We start from the raw sequence: 21,447 nt of genomic DNA, 5'->3' as shown, positions 1-21,447 counted from the left end.
TTTGACAACTAAAGAGCCAATTTTTCTTTGTGAAAATTCTCGATATCGATAATAAAAGAAAGATTTTTTTAAAGAATTTTTTACGAATTAAAATCTTCAGGATTAAGAATAAATAATAAAATGTTGATAAAAGAAAAAAAAAAATGTATGCTAAAAATATATATCTCTCAATATAAGGTATTGTGAGACATCTATTCATTGTATGCTGTTTATGTGTTAGTATTTGATTATTTTATACTTCATTATTTTAATTAACTTCAACTATTGGCACAACAATTGCCATGCGTAATTATTATTGTGTAATTATATTTCACAATGTGTATATAATTATTATAGTATAATTATATATTAATATAATTTTTTTTTTGCTGTATTTTGATGCATTATTTATTTGCTATGCCGGCATGTATGTGTATGTATGTACATATGTACGTAATGAAAATATTCGCCAAATTGTTTGGATAATATACCTCGTTCTGCTTCAAAACGTTCGCGCTAAAGTAAGAATGTTTGAATATTTTATTACGTACGATCCTCGCAAACGGAATAAACTTACGGAGCTCCGTTTAGGGGGGATGCCTTGATCTCTGGTGTTTCATTAAATTTATTGCGCGGTTTATTTCCAGGTTTTGAGACTTAATTCTTCATTTTTTCAGGCTATCTTTACCATAATTTTGAATTTGTATCGTCACATGTCACACTTAGCAAGAGCTCATTTACATTAATCGCTTTTCGCATTTCGACTTTGCAGTTCATTGAACGATAAAATTGATTTTTTTTTTTCTAATATAAAATTTTTAGTATAAAATATTTAATTTTTAATATAAAATAATAAAAAATAAAAAAGATATAATCAATTTTATTTAATATAAAATTGATTATATCTTTTTTATTTTTTTAATATTGAAATTATTGGTATAAATACTAAATAAAAAAAAGTAAGCTTCAATGTAGCTAAGACTTGATTGCATCTATTTGAACTCTTTCGAGTACTTTTAAAAAAATAGAGGCCGATAATTCTGAGACATCCTATAATTTTTATTTACTTTTTCATCATGTGCGATGTATACAACGTAATGTAGATGTGCCAGCGCATCATTCGCATAACTCATCAACAAGAAGTGAGGAATTAAATTACGGTAATCACACGCGCGTACTGTCACAACACTGCGGAAAACCGCGAATAGACAAACCGCATCCGCAAATGTCGATAATGCGGTTGCTAACAAATTCTCTTGACTGAGTGAAATCGCCAAATGCCGAATATCAATGAATATTATCCGACAATTTTGAAAAAAAGTCTAAGATACTTTTTGATCGCTAATTTTATTTTATTATGTATAGATGTTCATCTTATATCTTATTACGTATAGATCCTTTTAGTCACTCACTAAAGTGGATTCAATAACATGAATTTTCTACACAAATTTTTCGAGAGAAAGTATTTCTTGGAAAATTTAGATTTAGTAATGTTTTAGCAAAAAATAATAATAAGTGTTTGGAAAGATTTGTGGAAAAGGTGTTACTGAGAGAAGAAACTATATATTAAATTTTTTTTTATTTCGCTTATAATTTTACACAATTAACTTTTTTTCTGATGATATTCTGATATTTATAATTAAAGATATATTACATATTATATATATATATATTTTTTTTTTTTGAATTAATAACTTTAATTTGATATTTTTCCATTTTTTATTAATCTTGTTTACATTGAGTTCTTAAAGCTATAAAAATTTGTATGCAGGTATCTCTCTAAACTATTACAGATTGCAACGAGATGAGCTCTATCATGTTATTATTCGATTATCAAAGCATAATTTATGCTACATCAAAGACATTTGCATATGCGTCAAATGAATCGGAATTCCTCACATGCTCATATCATCGTATTACTCATTACAGTGCACATAGTGGCTTGATGTTGTATCGAATAATTGCCTTAGCATCCGGGCCTTTAATTCTCGATAAACTTGATTTTTTTTAGGTTTTTAATCGGTAGCGTATAAAAAATTATTTAAAAATAGAATCCTTCAATTGCTTAAAACAACGTAATAACAAGAATTGTTAACATAGCATAAAATATACGTATATTATTATATGAGAAATTATTGTGGATACCTTTTATCGTTCTATTTTAATAAAAATATAAATTCAACAACTTTTTATTTTATAAAATATTGAAAAATATTTAAAGCAATAATTTTTTCTACAAGTTATAAATATCAAAAATGAAATAGTAAATAGCAATTCTGTTTCCAGGTTATGCGTAAAAATAAATCGCGCGTTTCTTTTATAAAAAGAAACTTTTGTATCGATATACAGTGTGCTCCGGATTATAAATTATAATATACCAACTCTCTTAATCGGAGGAACCTTGTGCTATAAGAGGAAAATATGAAGGAGGATGCATGTATTAAGAAAATTTGTGCAAACTACGAGTGCAATTTTTAGAAAACTACTTATAGTTCATTTCGAGTTTTCTCAGGTGGAAAAATAAGTTTTTAATTCATTATCGCAATATAATGATTGTTGCTATATGGTTAAATTAAGAATCCCTCTTTCCTTCCGAATAAATTATAAAAATAAATCAATATTTTATTTTCCAATAATTAAACTTCTACACTTTAAATTATTAAAAGATATTTTTTAAGAATTAAATGAAATATCTAAAATACTTACTTTTATCGTATTGTAATCTTTATCATAATCTTTTTGCATTGGTAAAATTTTACAAGCAACTGTTATGTGTGATAATTTAAAACGAAATGACACATTTAGTTCTAATGTTTGTAATCATTTTTATATTCATCTTCCGTAAGTACATAGTGAAAAATAAAATAATATAGTATATTAAACAATTAATATAAAAAGAATAAATATATGAATAATGTTACATAATACTGTGAATAGGGAGGAAGAGAGGAAAATTATTAATAAAATTATTTGAAAAATATATATATATATTATATAAAGCTATATTACATGCATTTAATTTTTTTTACAAGATGATGTATATTTTGAAATAGATGAGGAGGAGAACGTTTTATTTTTTTATGTGATTTTCATAAGATTTTATTAAGCGAATCGAACTCGTATTTAGAACCAGTTCCTATTTAGTTTTCTATCTCTGATACGAATACAATTGCACGCATGATTCGGTGTGAAGACAGCTTAAGGGTGCCAGTAAAGGGTGGCGCGCTAATATCGGGGCGCGGTGGTACTGCGGCCTGGGAGGCGAAAGAGCTCTACTATATTTCTCTCTCTCTCTCTCTCTCTCTCTCGCTCTAACCAACTCTCTCTATCTATCTTCCCTTCTCTCTTTCTCTCGCCCTATCTCTCCACGTTGGCATCTATCGACCCACCCCCGGCGACAGTGGAGCTTCCACCGCCCCGGAAAGCTTCCGCGCTTGGCGCGTACACGTCCGTCGATTCGGGCTTTTCCCTTCGTTCGTATACGTCGAAGAAGAAGGGTGTCGATCGTCATCGTGCTTCTTTACAGGGCGGAGCAATGCCTCGTCCTTACGCGAGGAGGGCGTCGTGGAATCCGCCGAAGGAACAACTTAACTATAGGGTTAATATAATCGTATTACTTACATTATTTGAATAAATTTGAAGTTTATGAGCAAGAGATTAAGATTATACAAACACTTAAAGTATTACAGAATATAAAGAGATAGAAAATAAAATTTTTTATAACACACTGCGTTCTATTCAATTATTACAAAAATTATAAAATTATGTATAAAAAAAATTGTTTGCAACGATGTAAAAATTTATTTATTTATGTATTTAGTTTTAAGATATGGCGCAACATGCAGTAACATAATATAATTGTTTGTATAGATTATGTAATATATATTGCATATATATTACCTAATTTAATATTATTTGAATTTTATTAAAATTTTTATCTGAGTAATTAAATATTAAAATCACGAATCACAGACATTTGAATATTCGAACGTCTACTAAATATATCTGACAGAGAAATCTGAAACTGTTTTATATAGATTTACATATGTATAAATATTTTTTAGATTTAACTCCGCTATTGCAATATAATATATTTCACATAAACATAAAAATTATTTTTTCAAGTTGTTTTTGCATAGCTTTTGTATTTTAGTTCAATTATTTTGGAAGAAACTAAAAAAAGAAGTTATATATTGTAGAATTAATTCTGGTTAAGTCATTTTATCTCTTCTACGCGTGTTTCTCATCCTTTGTGTCCTTGATGATAATTATACAAGATATTATTTCTCGAATACGGTACGCTACTCAAGCAAGGAGAATGGATACTTTGGTATACTGTGATCATTCCTAGCAACCTGTTTTGAGAAGGAAAACAAGGCAATGAAGATAAGAAAGATGAAAAGAGATATTTCTTAAATTAATCATCGGACTTAAATGCCATATCCGTCTGATCTTCGCGCTTATACATTTTTGAAATACATGATGTAATTTACAATTCATATTCCATTTAAAAAAATTTGTGTACATTATTCGTTCCTTTTTATATCATTCTCTAAAGATATCGTTGAAAAAACCGTTCGAAAATTATAAATTTAAATTTTATGATATCAAAGATTGCAGGGATATTAGTTTGGTATAGTATGGTTTTATACGAATCTTAAAAGATTTATCGAAATTGATTGAAACTGTAAAATGCAAAACAGCACAAATCCATAACACAGGTATGAATTATTGATATCATGTTTATGTATAAACTAATGAAGTACATGAAATTTTTATCAAAAAAAATTTTATCATTGATATACAAAAAGAATTTATTTATATATAAATAGGATTAGATTTATATCAAAAGGAAACTTTATCATATTAAAATATTGATTAGAAAAATAATATTCGTTTGTATATTACGACCTTAATCGAGTCGCGATTTTTGAAAATGTGAAAATCAAAAAAGCGTAATCTAATCAGAATTTCGATAAACGGAATCAGCGTACTCTTTCGCGGTGGGAAGGTAATTCCGTAGGGAGTTGAGTTCCTCCTCCTCTACTCTCTCTCTCTCTTTCTCTCCTTAGTTGAACGAGAGTTCTAGTTCTAGTTACATCATTGAAGGAATACCGGAAGAGAGTCTGGATTGTGCGTGTCTACCGTTAGTTCTCATTCATTCATTAATCCGCTCCTCTTAGCTTTTCCTTTTTGCGTCCAAGAGTCGATTTGAATTGCGCGATTTCACGAAATCGCTGCCAACACCCATGTCTCGACACAATTAGAAAATGTTGCCGCAAACTAATATTAACCCGTTAGTATTCGCGCTACGAATACACATCATTTGAAATTAAAATAGAATATATGTATACAGGGTGGGAGCAAACGTTCCGGCCAGATATTGAGAGTTTATAAGAAATTTAATTCTCAACAAGAAGTTTCCTACAAACATGGGTCAAAAAATGTTATTTTAAAACCCACCCTGTATACAGCGATCTCGAAATCCATCGATAAATTTTAAAAAACAGTATTAGTTTTTTTTTTTAACAAAAATATCGAAGTATCAATATTCTATACAAAGAAAAATTTGTCACAGTAAAATTATTTCAACAAGTTAATATTTATTTTAATATTGCTTCTTTCGAAATTGAGAGATTGAGGAAGATCATTTAAAAAATTAATCATTTTTCCGATATATCTAGAAATATATTTTTGTTACGCGATGTAAAAATAGAATAAAAAATATATAACTAAAAAATATAAATATATAAACACAGAGAGACATATTTCCGAAAAAAATGTATTTGATTTTAATTATTGTCAAAAAAAATAGACAATTGAATATAAAAAAAAGAACCTGATATATATATTTTCTGAATCAGTTTTCTGAAAAAATCGGCAGAAATTTAGTTAATTATGCATCTTAATTTACTGTATTGCGAATAATATAGCATACACCGAACGTAAGACTGGCGAGAAAGAAGATTAGCGCGCGCGATGCAGTCATCACGATATAATCATCGTTGACATTGATTGGCGATAGAGTCGTAACTTGGCGAAGATACAGACTTCAAAGAGAGTCTTAAGCACCTAAGCAAACAAGCACGACAAACGTGCTGTTCCCGTATCGTATAATCGCGCTGTTATTGCACGTGCGAGTCTCGTCAGCGTACAATAACTGACGGGGATTTAAGCGATCCGTTTTCAACGAAATTGAGGAATATGTCCAAATAGATTTCTCTTTAAAACGTTATAACAAGATTGACATTCTTTCATAGATATTGAGAAACGAAGAGATCTACATATAATCTATCACTTTTAATATCGAACTGAATATAGCGACCGAAAAATAGTTTATGAAAAATAGATTGGGTCCAATCTTGTGTAGTTTTTATTCGGTAAAAAAAAAAAGATATGAAATCATTTAAAGTAGAAATTCTCTTATTTCTTATTATTTCACGCCACATAATTCTCATTTAATATTTAGACATAACATCCCATAAAACTTAGTTTCTGAGATAATATATCTTAAATTCTGTAAGATTATTTGGGATTCATCTAAGGTCTGGAAAAATAATAAACAAAAGGGGAATTTCACCCGACCACTTTCTGACGAATTCTCATTATTTTTACGCAGAGTTGTTCTTTTTCTTCTAACGTGGATAGTGGCACAAAAGCCATTCTCATTCGAAGGATGTCTCGTGCATTTTTTTTCGATTGATGACACACGCCCGTCTCTTTTATCGATAAAGGCGTACCCCTGTATGCCCGGTGGCCTTTTTGCATCCCCATTAAGGCGGAGAAAGGCGTGCTTGTGGGCGCGCGAAACGTCTTTTCTTGGCGACGCGCATAATAAAAGCTCTTTCCTCGCTGCACCCAGTATGCCCTCGCGTGCATGAGGATCGATTCAGGTTACGCGGGCTTTGCACGCGTTATTACACAGCTAGAAAGTAACAAACACTCCCCCCTTCCCTTATCTAAATGGAATCGAGAGCGATTCCTTGAAGTACTAATACCTGGAAGTCCGTAATCTTCCCGCGATCGTTTAATATTAATGAGAGATCCACTTTGACGAAGTTAGAAAAAATTTCGTGAAAACCTATCGATTGAATCTTGTAAATATACTATAGATGTAAAAGAGATGTACGTTGATAATTAAATCCAGAATTAAAGTTAGAAGATTACGAAAAATGGAGATTGAGGAATTAATTTACAAGGGTGAACTGAATTTGTAATTTGTGAGGTCCACTTTAAGCATATGACTCTGTCATATTTAAAGTAGATTTTTTGAATTATTGATGAGCTCGTTCTTTTTTAACAAATCTTTCAACTTTAAAGAAACTCACTCTTGATCTTTAAATATAATTCTTTTTTTATGCGGATAAAAATATAAATTTTAAATTTTGTTTAACCGTCTATTTCGTTTTTTTCGCAGTACTATTTTGTTCGAAAGCACACGTGTGTATCTTATGATTCAGAAAGGATTAAATACATATATTTCTCTCTGAACTTCAGTCTCAAATTTTGGTAACAAAAATTGTTGAGAAATTCTAATTTTATTTATCACTAGTTAAAAATAATACTTATGTCATTAGTGTTATTACATATAATGATTAAAGCAATTAATAAATTACTTCGATTATTCTATTGCCTAATAAAAAAATTCAACATAATATTATTTTTGATTTAAGAAACTTTATTTTATTTAGGGATTTATTTTATTAAGGAGGTCCATTTTTTTATTAAGAAGATGTTAAATATAATCTATTTCTCGTGATTTGTCTTACATACAACATCTTTTGTATAATAATTTTCTTCATGAATAAAAATGTGAAAATGTTGAATAACATTCCTAATATAGAGCATTATTATGCTCATCGTTAATATTCGCAAGATTAAGAAGGCGTTATGCGTCGCGCTGACCGCGCGAACGCGTTTCATTCATGATTTCGCGAGGAAACGCGACGGCGGCGACGAGCGCCACCTACACCCGAGGGTCCCCTTACCCCTTTGCCATCGCCGACCATCCCCCATCAACCATCTAGTCAGCGTAGCAGCCCCACCATTCTTCAGGAGCGGACAATCTTCGCGCGATCTCCGTGTCGTGCGAGTCGCGTGATGATACGCAAACGTATTGAGTTAAGCGGAAGCTAATGTGAAAATTATGATTTTTTTTTTTTTTTTCTCGATTCGACCAACATTTATACGAATGAAACTACATACAGTGGATTAAATAGGACGAACTTGAATTTTACGTGTGGGTGGCCAACGGGTAAATGCTCTCGTTAATTTATAAAATTGATGTATAATAAATCTGTGTGTGTGTGAGCTGTCAGTCATGATTGCATATGTCATAAATACGTTTCTGTTTTTTATTTATATTTCTGCGCTTTATGATTTTGCATGAGAAAGTTCCGCAATTTTTGGGATATGTTAGAATCAGAAAGCACAATACTCGGCAATCTCAGATTAAGAGAAACTGTCATCCATTTACAGTGAACTAATCAAGGCCGAAACTTTATTGCAGGAACTGGCGAGTCGGGGAAGTCCACGTTCATTAAACAGATGAGGATTATCCACGGCTCCGGCTACTCGGACGAGGACAAGAGAGGGTTCATCAAACTTGTGTATCAAAACATTTTCATGGCGATGCAGTCCATGATCCGGGCGATGGACCTCCTGAAGATTCAGTACGGCGATTCCTCGAACATAGTGCGTAAACAACTATAATTTTGCTTCGTAGTGATGTCACCATGTGCGTCGGATTAACATTTTGATGTATCTTAAATATTACAAAATGAGAATTTATATGTAGAAATCTTAAGGCTTCAAAGATAGTAACCCCTCCGTCTTATCACAAGAGCATTATATATATTTTTTAATTTTGTTTAATTAATTAATTTATTTTTATTTTATTTCGTATTAGTTGATTTTGCATGTTTTCTTGCAATATATCGCGTGCTATCAAATATTTTAAATTCACGATTACATTAGCCACAGGTCAAGCTACACAGTTTTAAGAGTTAATTAACCGTGCTATATCGGTTATCAGAAAGATAACTTTGTGTTGTATATTTAATATCGCATTTCGGCGGACTGAAAACTGTATATCATGGACTCTCTCACTCAGCGGATTTTTTGCAGGAAAAAGCGGAACTCGTGCGAAGCGTGGACTTCGAGACGGTGACGACATTCGAGAGCCCGTACGTAGAGGCAATCAAGGACCTGTGGGCGGACGCCGGTATACAGGAGTGTTACGATCGCAGACGGGAATACCAGCTCACGGACTCAGCCAAGTAGTGAGTATTTCAGCTGCACTGCGCTCTCCTTTTCGTGGGGGCGGCGCGCATTCCCTCGTCTACTACGTGTCTTATCGCCAATCGAGAAGTGTGATTATTTCTCATTTCTTTCCCCGCCCTCTAACATTGGCCTGGAGTCTTTCACGTAAAATCCATATAACCGTTGATAGAGGATGACTCAGGTTTTTACCACATTTTTCCTCTTTCTTTCGATTTTTCCTTCGCAAGAGCGTCGAAGCACTGATCTAATTTCTTTCGCTATAATAAAGAAAGGTCCGACAAAAGATTTAAATTATACAAGTGGGGATGGATAAGATCAATTCTTCGTTTAATTTAAAATTCAGTTTAATTAATAGATATTTACAGTATAATATCCGGAAGATGTGAAAAGAGATTGATAGTATTTGATCAGAGTCGCGTTATAAAAATATCGACTTTCGAAACTGGTTCAAAAGTTCATTGGAAGAAAGTGTGGGAAACCTGATATCATCCTATAATTCGTTAAGGCAGCTAATAATATTGAAAAAAAATTTTTCAAAAAATATCAACGAATATATATAGCATAATTAATATAATAGATATGACAATTGATAGATTATACAGCATTAGTAAAATATTGCATTTGAAATTTTTTTTTTCAAATTTGATTTAGATTTTTTAATTTAATAAGGGCAGTATTATTCGTGAATAATATAGTCTACATCTTAAATCGCTTAATTGACAATCGCTAACAATTCAGTTAATAATTCTAAACTTGACGAAATTGAAGAAGCGAACTTGAGATTATGTTATAATGAAAAATATATGAAAGCAACATCCTCAATATCTTGTAATGCAAGAGATGCGAAACTCCTATTTTTGTCCTTTTAGGAATATATTTATGTGCTCATTTATAAAAAGAAACAAGAGGAGAATTGATTCAAAGCCTTGCCATAAAAACATAATTTTCAAAACCCTTACTTTTTATCGAGTCTTTTTTGAATTTCGTGTAAACACGCGCTCATCCGTGTTCTTCTCGAGTGTACGTTTTCGAGCAATCCTTCTGATATATTAATGTGCGCACCGGATTCGATTTAATTCTCCCACGATAACTTCCACCTTCCTTCCTCCCATTCATCCTCCATCTCCTTCCCGTACGCCGGGTATTGAGAACACGATGTTTCAGTTACCTAATGGAGATAGATCGAGTCGCGGCACCAAACTACCTCCCCACAGAACAGGACATTCTTCGTGTGAGAGTGCCCACCACCGGTATAATTGAATATCCCTTTGACTTGGAAGAGATCCGATTTAGGTATGTGTGCCTCTCGTGGTCAGCCGACGACGATGATGAAAGGAGAAACGAGCTGTCTGCCTGCGCCTGCAAAACCACCTGCATCGGGCCGTTTCTGCATTCTTTGTCTTCTGTGATTTATTCGCGCTGCACCTGGGATTCGTTGTCCGATTAAGTGTTATCGCCTATTCCCCTCCATTCCGCCGTTTAAGTCCTGTGGCTTTCTTCTATTAAACAAAGCAATTTATCAGATTTTCAAAATTATAAATTATCGCGCATTCATTATCTATTTATCAATCGATTGATCATGTCACGTATAGATGGAAATAAAAAATCTCCCGATTTTTCTTGTTTTATCATGCTCGTTTGAGATATTGCTTAACAAACTATAATCTCTTTTCACTTTAGTATCTCTAATATCAATAGTAATTAAAACTTGCGAATATAATCACAACACGTGTAGCATTTAGTTTTAATTTCTCTGAGATTTTTAAATATGAACGCAGTTGCTGTTACATTTTAAAAAAACCTAATTTTGAATAGAGATTGCATATATTACGGTAACAAAAATATGTCATGAAATATATCAAAATAAGCCTCAGGACTCAATATGGGCGTTAAAAAACTCTTTCAGGCTGAGCCAATGGACGAGCATGTGTGAGAACTGTTTTATATACGTTATTTTCCCCTTCCCCCATTCTGTTTTACAATTGTTTATATATATATATATATATATATATATATATATATATTTTTTTTTCAATGTACACTACGCATGGCATGCTTTTCCAGACAGCAGCTTTTTATTTCGTTTTACAGTTATCTTAGTGATCTAGACCGTATCGAAAAGCCTGATTTCCTTCCGACCGAGCAAGACATCCTCCGGGCACGAGCTCCCACCACCGGCATTATAGAATATCCGTTTGATCTGGACTCCATCATATTTAGGTACTAATAGTCATTCAATTTGATTATACATCTTCAAATACTCCAGTTTTTCAGAATTTCTAGCAAAAATGCATATTATATATTCATATATAAATAAAATATATAAAATGTACATTTATATATATATATAGGAATATTTCATAGCTTTAGTTTTTAAATCCAGAGATCCAGAAACTTAAAATTTAGAAATTTTGAACGGTTTGGAATGCACAAATATACAATAAAATATGTATAATTTAATTTTAATAAGATAATAGAATTTTAATTTTATTATTAATAAAACTGTTAATTGAAGAGATATATTTAAAGTTAGCAGTTATAAAACTGAAAATGGAAAAAATCTACATTCAGTTATACATGTAAAATTTGTACTGTTCAATATGATATTTAAGGAGCTTCCCAAAGTTTGCATGTTTTTTATATGTTTTATATTTTTTCCAATATTGTGCTAATATTACACTGCATGTGTCGGATTATTAATGTTATTTAGAATTAGATAATAATTGTGTGAGAATAATAAACATATGTCTTTTTATGAATGTATTAAAATAATTTTTAACATTTGTATAGATTATCAAAAGATGAATTAGGATGAATTGGATCACAAGAAAAACATTTATCTTTTATAGATTTAAAAAATTTTTTTATATTCTCTTTTATGATATTAAATGTAATTATATTAAATGTAATTATTATGTAAATATATATCTTGATTTCTTTACGTCCAATGTATCTTTAAACAAAAGTCTTCTTTAACTAGATTAAAAAACGCAAATGATCTATAAAAAGTGAGCTTCTACTTGTCCTTTGTTTCTTTATTGAAGACTATAAAAAATTCTAAAAGACGGAAAATACCGTGCTCATAATAGCGATCCATTCCATGTGATTCGCTGCTAAAATACCTTTGCTGAAGATTTAAAGACCACTTTATTTGTCCTATGATCCAATTTGTCCTATGTATTTCTTATCAACGCATATAAACTATTCGATAGATTATATTTTTTAGCAATCGGAAAAATTCCTTACAGTTGAATCTCGGTATTCTTAAATCTGTATATGTATATATAATCTGTTTTCACAACTGTTTCTTTTCTTATATTGCTTTTTAACATTTCATATTTTCGACGTATGTATAATAAGAAATTTCTCTTATATATTATTAAAAGAATATATTCTTATGCATGATTTGTGATATAAATAATTTCGAACTAAATTTCGAAGTGACGCGTATTTCAAGATACAATTTTTTCGTATATTTTTATATAAATTCTTATAGATAACGTATCTATGTTCTAAAAATTGTAAATTTTATTAATGTACCGAGTAATTATTTTAAATTAAGAATACGAACTCGATTATACCTTTTATTTAGACGATATTAGCAATACATTCAATTGAACATTATTTGCAGGATGGTAGACGTCGGTGGACAGAGGTCGGAAAGAAGAAAGTGGATTCATTGTTTCGAAAACGTCACTTCAATTATATTTTTAGTAGCTCTAAGTGAATATGATCAAATTCTATTTGAATCGGAAAACGAGGTAATTAGAATACTTTTGTATATGTATCGATGATTTTGAACGACTCTTGTGATCTATTTGATCTCTGTTTTCTTTCAGAATCGAATGGAGGAAAGTAAAGCACTCTTCAAAACGATTATAACATATCCCTGGTTTCAACACTCTTCTGTTATTCTGTTTCTCAACAAGAAAGATCTACTAGAGGAAAAAATCATGTACTCTCATCTCGTCGACTACTTTCCGGAATATGACGGTAAGTTATGATATTAAAAAGCAACCCTCTCTTCTCTCTTATTAGAATCATTGTGCAGATATGTATATTATCATTATACTATTAAATGCTGTAGGTATCCGTTCTCGTTCTTATTAATCAAATTAGATTTTATTTTAATTTTAAAAATGAATATTGCGGAGACATAATAAGCACACCAAACATTTATTAAATAAATAACAATATTTTTAAATTGTAGTTATTTGTTTTCATAAAAATTACAAAAATAAATTAATATTTAAATTACAAATTACTTCAAGGCGCAACTGCGTAAAGCGCGATGATATTATTTATCTCGATATCAGTAAATAAGTAAGTTCTGTGATATAGGCCCGAAACAGCAACACATACCGGCCAGGGAGTTCATCTTAAAGGTGTATCTCAATTGTAATCCCGATCCCGACCGAATGTGCTACTCTCACTTTACATGTGCGACAGGTCTGTTTGACTACCGAGTGTGTCCCGAGCAGACGATATAGATTCCTTAGTAGTGTTTTGTCGAACGTGATTCGTTAACGTGTTACTCTTATATGCTTTATTGTAACTTTGCTTCGATATACAGTCCACTTGTCAAAACCCGCGCAATCAGTCTTTATTAGCAGTAATCTTTTCGAAAGCTATATTTCGGTGCATACAATAAGCGTATATCCGCATTTCCCTCTGCGCGTAATTTATGGCGATCAGTAGCACATAATATATTGATATAGAATTAACTCGTAGATTGAGAAGCTAGTTAATATCTTATATTAATCGAAAGACTCTCGTCGCGCGAATCTTGCGCTCTGTAACTTATGTAATTTCACACGAAATACTCTGTATTATTATTAATTAATGATTATTTGGCAAAAATACTTTCTTATATCGAAATTCTTAACAGATATATCCACGATTGTGGATCGAAGAGAAATTTTCGAATTTTATTCCAAAGTTATATGCACAAGCAGCTGTTTTAGATTTGTGAAATTATACTCGGTACCCTTATATAAGCCCTCTAGCTTATTAATGAGACTTTCACAAGGCTTCTTTGATGTTCACTATGACTAATTCAATAAACTGTCCTTGGAGAGCGTATATTGGATTTTGAGCAAAGTACAACATTATTCCATTAAAATAGATCGATATTCGTCTACATTTTCGCGCGTTACTTTTTCATACAAACGAAACCGAGCGTCGCTGATTCATGCGCGGCAATGTTCCCTTCGATGCGGATTTTCATTCATCTTGTAAAATAGATACTTAGAAATATCGTAATACACGGACGAGTTTCTTTGGCTAGATTCCAGCTCGCATCTCATAGTATTTACACCTGGCGACTTTTCAACGATGCGTAGCAATTAATCGTTCCGCGGTTAAGCAACCGCTAAAAAAAAAGCTAATATCTGCTTTGTAAACAAACGGAAGTAACGCCATGCCCTTCTCTTGCTTGTATATTTCACAGGTCCGCAGAGAGACGCCATAGCAGCTAGAGAATTCATTCTGAGGATGTTTGTTGAGTTGAACCCGGACAGTGAGAAGATTATTTATTCCCACTTTACGTGTGCCACAGGTAGGCTAGCCACTTGGTAGCTTCTGTGTACAAAAATACTGTATACTTCTCTCGCTTTATAACAGTTCTTCGATGTGTTGTGTCTTGTACAGAGCTTGTATGTTGCCTGCCTCCCGTATAATCAGGTGTGTAATCAAATGTTATAAATGCGCACCATGGAAAAATCAACCTACGTACGTATTTATGAAAGACATCTTTTTTTTGGTGAACACATGCTCTGTATATATTTATTAATGTATAGAAAATTGCGCGAGGACAAAAGGATCAATCATGGATGAACTAATCAGACAGATATAACTTTAATTATATATATATGTATATATATATATATATATATATATATATATATATATATATAAGGATAGATAATTATTCACCCAAAAGAAAAGGAAAAATAATATAGAGAAATGAGATAAATTATAAAGCGAATTGTCCTCAACATAATATTTCTTCAACATTAAATTTATTTAATTTAAAAGTATATTAATTATATATGTACAGAGTATGTATATATATATATATATGTTTTTTTTTACAAATATGTATTTTTAACGGTATACATTTATTGGATTTTTGTTTATATTACGAAATATTAACAGAACTTGACAAACGATAAAAAACTTGTGGTATCAGGTTGATTTTTCGAAAGCATAATGCGGTGCTAACCAGTCTCAATGATCTTTCGATTTATATTTTGCATGCTGCGGTTGTGGATAATTAATCATCAGATACGGAAAACATCAAGCTTGTGTTCTGTGCTGTTAAGGATACGATCATGCAAACCGCGCTTAAGGAGTTTAATCTTGCTTAATGCGATCACACGAACTCTATAGATATTATCAAATGTGTGCGTAGTCTTCTGACAATACCATTTGATATTTGAACGTCGATAGTGATGTAGATCTGTGCCACATGAATCTGTAACGAAATTGATTTAGTACGATAATTGGATCAGCGAGTGCTAAAAAATAATCAAATAGTATAGTGATACTATTGCAAGGCACGAGTTAATGCGGGTTTTAAATGCTAACTATATGCTGCTCTCATCCAAATAACATCATGTGGCTTAGCTCTATATTGCTCTCAGCGATTCATCTAAACATTAAAATGCCATGTGAATATTTAATAACTCGTTTACCTTTAAAAATGACTGCCAGCTTTATCGTTGACAACAACACATTACAATCACCATGTTAGGTAAAAAACATATTAACAGGAGCTTGTAATCTAAATAAAATGGACATAGCAATTAATGTTCGCTCTAATAATTACTATAAAATTACTTCATTTCTCGCAACATTGCGTTGTTTAATATCACAAACAAAGGCTCCTTTCGATGATATTTTTATTGCGTTTGTTATATTATCATTGTCCGATAAAAATAGAGTATTCCATCATTTGTGGTTAAAGATGTAATGTCATTTATAAACGTTGATTCTTGTAGAAAAATAATACGATATTTTTGCAATGACGTAATTCAGATGCTTTGAACATTTTTCCTGCGATTTATAAGAAGAAATAGTACATAGTTTTTTTTAAATATATATACTCTTCCAAATATTTAATGGTATAAACTAAATCTTTCACGTTTTAACGGCGCAAATTGTTTTAACATTTTAAGAAAATATGTATTTATATATTTATAATATCGCAACAATCTCTTCAAATTTTTTTTTGCATTATTAATCTTTGATTTAATTCGCTTTTTTTAAAATAAATGTCGAAAAAGAAACTATAGACTATTTGTATAGACTATTGTGTATGTCTATGGTTTCTTTCTCATGCCGCTATAAAAAGTATTTCAAAAGGGATTGCATGCTGCATGTGTGTAACGATTGTCCAGGATTTGAAACTTTTTATTTAGGGTAAGTGACTTCCGTTTTGTGCTACTTTTATGTTAATTCTTTTGAGAAATATTGAAGTTATTAAAGATCAATATATAATTAATACAATATCGAAAAACTAATTTTGTGTGGCATGTACGTATACTGGTAAAAAAAAATGATACGCACACGCATATTAAATCTGGAGTTTTAATCGTCAATTCTCCAAGAATATCTAATAGGGCGTATGCGTATCAAAAATCGATACGATCATCATATCGCGAAAGGCGATTGTAACAAATCAAGGTACCATGACAAATTACGTCTTATTTGGAAAAAGAAAGAATCATTCATAGCATGTGCAACAAATAATACTTTATGCAACTTAGAATAAAAACGTTTAAGTCTTAATAAATTATAATCTTAAATATTTATGAATGAAATATGAATTACGAACTTATTCAGATTTTTAAACACGTGCATTGTCCTATTCCACAGATACGGAGAACATCAGATTTGTGTTCGCGGCGGTCAAGGACACCATCCTACAGTCCAATCTGAAGGAGTACAATCTGGTTTAGACGACGAAACGCACTGCGAATCCGAGCAGACACGACCACAGTTTCTCTCGCATCCTGACCAATGTATCAGTGTGAGACTGCTACTCCGTTGACTCGCAATCCGAGAAACGATGGAGATGCGCGAGACAGACGATACAGACTTGTGATGCGATCGTGCACGCATGTATACACGCAGAGCGTGCGTCGCGTCGAGCTTTGTCGTGCCGAGAATGTGTTGTTTGTACCAACAAATAGCTAGACACGCATAAGACATATAATTATGATGAGCGTAAAAAGCGACGAAGCGATGTAAAAGAGAGCGAACAAGGACCTAAAAGCGTCACGAGCGTTTTGCTTTTTTCTCTTCGAGAGAGAAGAAAGGGAATATGAGGAAAAAGAATAAAATCTATCTTCATTGTCGATACCAACTCGCGTGAGTCGATTCGGTTCTCTCGTACACCGGTTCCCGTATTTTGGGATTTGTTACCTTTCTTTTGTAGATTAATTCTTAGTCGATATTGCGCGCGCGAATGCGCTCCCCCTTTCCCCTTCTCGGGCCGGGGAATACGTCGGTACCAGGGGCCCCGGGCATCGTTGTCTGACTTATATATCTCTATATATATATATATATATATATATATATATATATATATATATATATATATATATATATATAAACGAACGAATGCGAGGGCGAACGTATCACGCGCGTGAGCGTGGCACACGGCGCGGCTGTGCCGCGTGCATTTTTAACAGCGCGTCTGCCTGTGTTCGTCTCTCAAGTCTAAGAGATCTCAGCGGAGGTGAAGAAAACTGAAGAGACGAAACAGCGAGGCGAGCGAGCGAATGAAAGAAACGGGCTTTTTAATCGCGAATTAGATTCGATGACACAAGTGAGAGAGCAATTCTAGTGCCATTTACTAGTTGTTGTTTTTTTTTCTTTCCTTTCTGTTTCCTTCTTTTCATCTTTCTTCTTTTTTTTTTAATCTACTAAATGCTAAATTATGAAAACGTCTTTCGTTTAAAGTTACGCGAAAACCAAAGTGTTTCTGTTTTTATCCGTGCCAGAAATGCCTCAAAGTTCTTTTTGCATGTAACTCTCTCGAATCTATTAAAAATTCATCGTATAAATATTGTTATATATAATATATAAAGAATGAAATATAGATTATATATATAGAGCGCGAGAGAGGGAAAGAGAGAAAACGAGAAGAAGAAAGAATGGATACCAGCGGCAGTGACGGAGAGAAAGAGAGAGGAGAAAGAGAAAGAAGGTAAGAATGAATGCGAAAAAAAGAGTTTTATGTATGTGTGATGAAATGAAAAGGAAAGTTTATGTTTGCGGAAGCGAAAGATACTGCGGGAAACTGCGTCTGTTCGATGTGACTTAGATAATTAAGGGGCGCGGGAGGAGCCCGCAGATATCTCTCTCTGCCGTCTCCTCTCTCTGCCGGCTGTGCGTCCAGGTTACGCGAGGGGAGTTGATCCTCAAACTGCGTGCGAATCTCTCCAGAACGATTTTTCTCGACTTGCAAAGATAAATTAATTTTTCGAGAATGGAAAATTTCGACTAATAGAGGAATAGATTCCTAAAGAATGAAAGAAATTCTGACTTGCAAACATCAAACTCCTTAAAAATAAAGAGTTTCGATCTGCAACGATGCATTTCTGAAACATATGAAAAGTCCCGGTGAGTTTTTCGCGAACAAGATACCTCTTGAATTTGCAAAGAATTCTTCGAAGAACGAGAAAAATCTCTTATGGAACATTGAGACGGCAAATATCTCGAGAGCGATGGTGAAGGAGGGAATTCGTCGCGATTCTCCCTTCGTTTGGCTCTCATTTTCTTACACGGTGGCATAGCCTCTGCGTGCAGCCAGGGCCATAGGTTTCCTCTCTCTCTTGGAAGAGAGGGGAGCTTCATGTCCCTCGTTCGCCCCGTATCCAGATTATACAGTGTACGTACGTATGAACTGCTCACTGCCTGCGCTCGCTCATATGCTGGCTAGCGCGCTGCCCGTTACTCGTACTCTCTGACGGTTCGATCATTTCGAATTAACTTGAAAGTCGCGGTTCGCATTATCTTTCTTCCTCTTCCCGATAACGTGTACTGAAGCGGATGAAAAGAAAGCTAATAAATGAAAGCTTATAAATTATAACGATAAGATAAAATTAGAAGAAAATTCTACAAATTAGTGCAATAAAGTAGAGAGAAAAGTATAATTTTGAAATATGAAATAAAAAAAAAAATAAATAAAAAACAAGGCCGATTCTAATCTCTTCAATATTCTTTCTCCATCAGAATAGATGCAATAAAACAAACGGAATAACAAGGAAAGAAAGAGAAAAACTTCTTCAACATGCGTGTGCGTCATTGGTGGAGAGGAATGAAGGAATCTTCTCTTCTAAGTTATTCGACGCTGAAATCACAGTTCTTTCAAGCGCGCGAGAAGGAAAGCACGCATAGAAACTTTTCGACGAGAAAAAGAGACTCTTACCAGCTTATCGCATCTACGAAACACGAAGGTGGAAGGAAAATAACGCGAAGCGTCGTGAGACTATTCATCGGAGTCAAGAACAGTCCCTAGGTGTAATTGCTAGGTATGTGCAATGATGGAAGCCGCGCGCGAACCCAGAGAGTACGCCGCGCCAATAGAGACGACCCTCTCTACGTGGCATCGGCCGAAACCGATGAAGAATTTTTGCGTACCAACACAAATGTGCACAGCATCCCAAATGTCACCGGATTCCGCCGGCGCCGCGCAAGCATCGCACATACACCGGGCAGCATGTGTCATATACCTTGGTTGTGTCACACCCACCTTGGTTGGAACACTGAGTTTATATATGAAAGAAAAAAAGTATATATATAAATACATTAGATAATATATTATATATTAAGCGAATACCACACAACAAATAATATTGAATAATAACATTAATAATTATGATAATTATTATAATAATAATTATAATGATAAAATAATAATAATAGTAATAAAATAATAATTAATAATAGTAATACTGCTTGGTTTTCAGTGAGAGCGTGGTTAAACGGATGATGGCAGAGAGGGAGGGAGAGATAGCGCATGTGCAGGACACGAAATTTAAAACGATGCTAGTGAGAAAAATGAATGAGAGAGAAAAAGAGAGAACGTATGTATGCGTATGTGCATTTTCCTGTGTGCGTCTTCGTGCATATTTATGCGTTTTTGTGCAATTGTTTGGGCATATGCGCGTTGCGTGTATGAAAAGAGAAAGAGAGAAAAGGCGAAACGAAGAGGGAAGCCAAGGGAGTGATTTTCAATGTGCGTGTGTGTGAGGATATTTTAATGAGAGATGAAAAGAAATAAGAGAAGATCGATTGCGACACTATAGGCTTTGTACAACCCTAATCGAGAAACCGGCGAGTGATGACGTGCAAGAGTCTCCAAGGGGCTGTTAGGTTCATTTGTAAATCATCTCTCTTTCGTCAGGAGGCACGTACACCACCCTTCCGAGAACATAAAATATGTTGGGTATTCTTTCTCTGTGTATAAAATTGTAAACACCTACCAAGCCCAAAAAATCAATGTTTCTAACTTATTTATAATAAATAATATACATTAATGATAAAAATAAACACACACAGTTTGTGACAGTAGCATCGACGAGCGTGACCACACAATTCACCCCTCAATAGCAATAGTAATCCCTCCCTCCATCCTGTATACTTGCAGTACCACTCGTGAGTTTTGCCGCATTTATTTTTTTAATGCGATCCAATTGCATTGTTCCCTTAACGAAATAAGATTGCGATAGAATTTCCGAAAATTTAAACATTTCATTGAGAGAACCTTTATAACAAATTTGATAATTGACTTCATTCTCTTTATGATCTCTTATTATCTGTCACCTATTCTATATTGATCTACATTACTTGCAAAAATATTGAAACAATATTGCTCAATAACATTCAATATGAAAAGTAAAAGATAGAAATATTATAGACAGACGTAATAACGGGATAAAGATTAATACAAAGTTAATTACAGTTTATTTTTTTATTTAACGGGAAATGTTCTGTCATCCTCAATTTAAAAAAAAAAAACTGATCACAATTTGCAGATTCATTCTTTCTCAAATTGTCGCTTAACGATTTTATTGACGTATTTATTTAATTGTTGATCTATCGATTTGCGCGAAATAGGCCACGCGGAGATGTTCACCGCGTGCAGCTGTGGGTAAGGAATAAAAGAAGGGGGTG

General features: G+C 33.0%; 1 protein-coding gene across 7 annotated transcripts in view; it reads left to right on the top strand.

The window, feature by feature from the left end:
• LOC126857954 (guanine nucleotide-binding protein G(q) subunit alpha) overlaps positions 1–20,851 on the top strand; it is a 32,943-nt gene extending 12,092 nt beyond the window's left edge. Inside the window, exons 2-9 of one of the 7 annotated variants that reach the window (XR_007688569.1) lie at positions 8,489–8,673; positions 9,106–9,260; positions 11,353–11,481; positions 12,893–13,022; positions 13,101–13,254; positions 14,711–14,818; positions 17,140–18,475; positions 19,504–20,851. Coding sequence is in view for 6 of the 7 variants with exons in the window: in XM_050607896.1 (XP_050463853.1) it covers positions 8,489–8,673; positions 9,106–9,260; positions 10,426–10,554; positions 11,353–11,481; positions 12,893–13,022; positions 13,101–13,254; positions 14,711–14,818; positions 17,140–17,222 (1,073 nt within the window). In the remaining variant the exon portion in view is untranslated. Of the gene's footprint in view, positions 1–8,488; positions 8,674–9,105; positions 9,261–10,425; positions 10,555–11,352; positions 11,482–12,892; positions 13,023–13,100; positions 13,255–13,602; positions 13,711–14,710; positions 14,819–15,546; positions 15,645–17,139 lie in introns of those variants that run through there. The other 6 variants (XM_050607896.1, XM_050607898.1, XM_050607892.1 and 3 more) reach the window with 6 other exon arrangements.
• Positions 20,852–21,447: the final 596 nt, after the last annotated feature.

This window comes from Cataglyphis hispanica, chromosome 23, assembly GCF_021464435.1.
Source record: "Cataglyphis hispanica isolate Lineage 1 chromosome 23, ULB_Chis1_1.0, whole genome shotgun sequence".
NCBI classification, from domain to species: Eukaryota; Metazoa; Arthropoda; class Insecta; order Hymenoptera; family Formicidae; genus Cataglyphis; species Cataglyphis hispanica.
The sequence above is the reverse complement of the archived record's forward strand: the minus strand, read 5'-3'. Positions and strand labels throughout refer to the sequence as shown.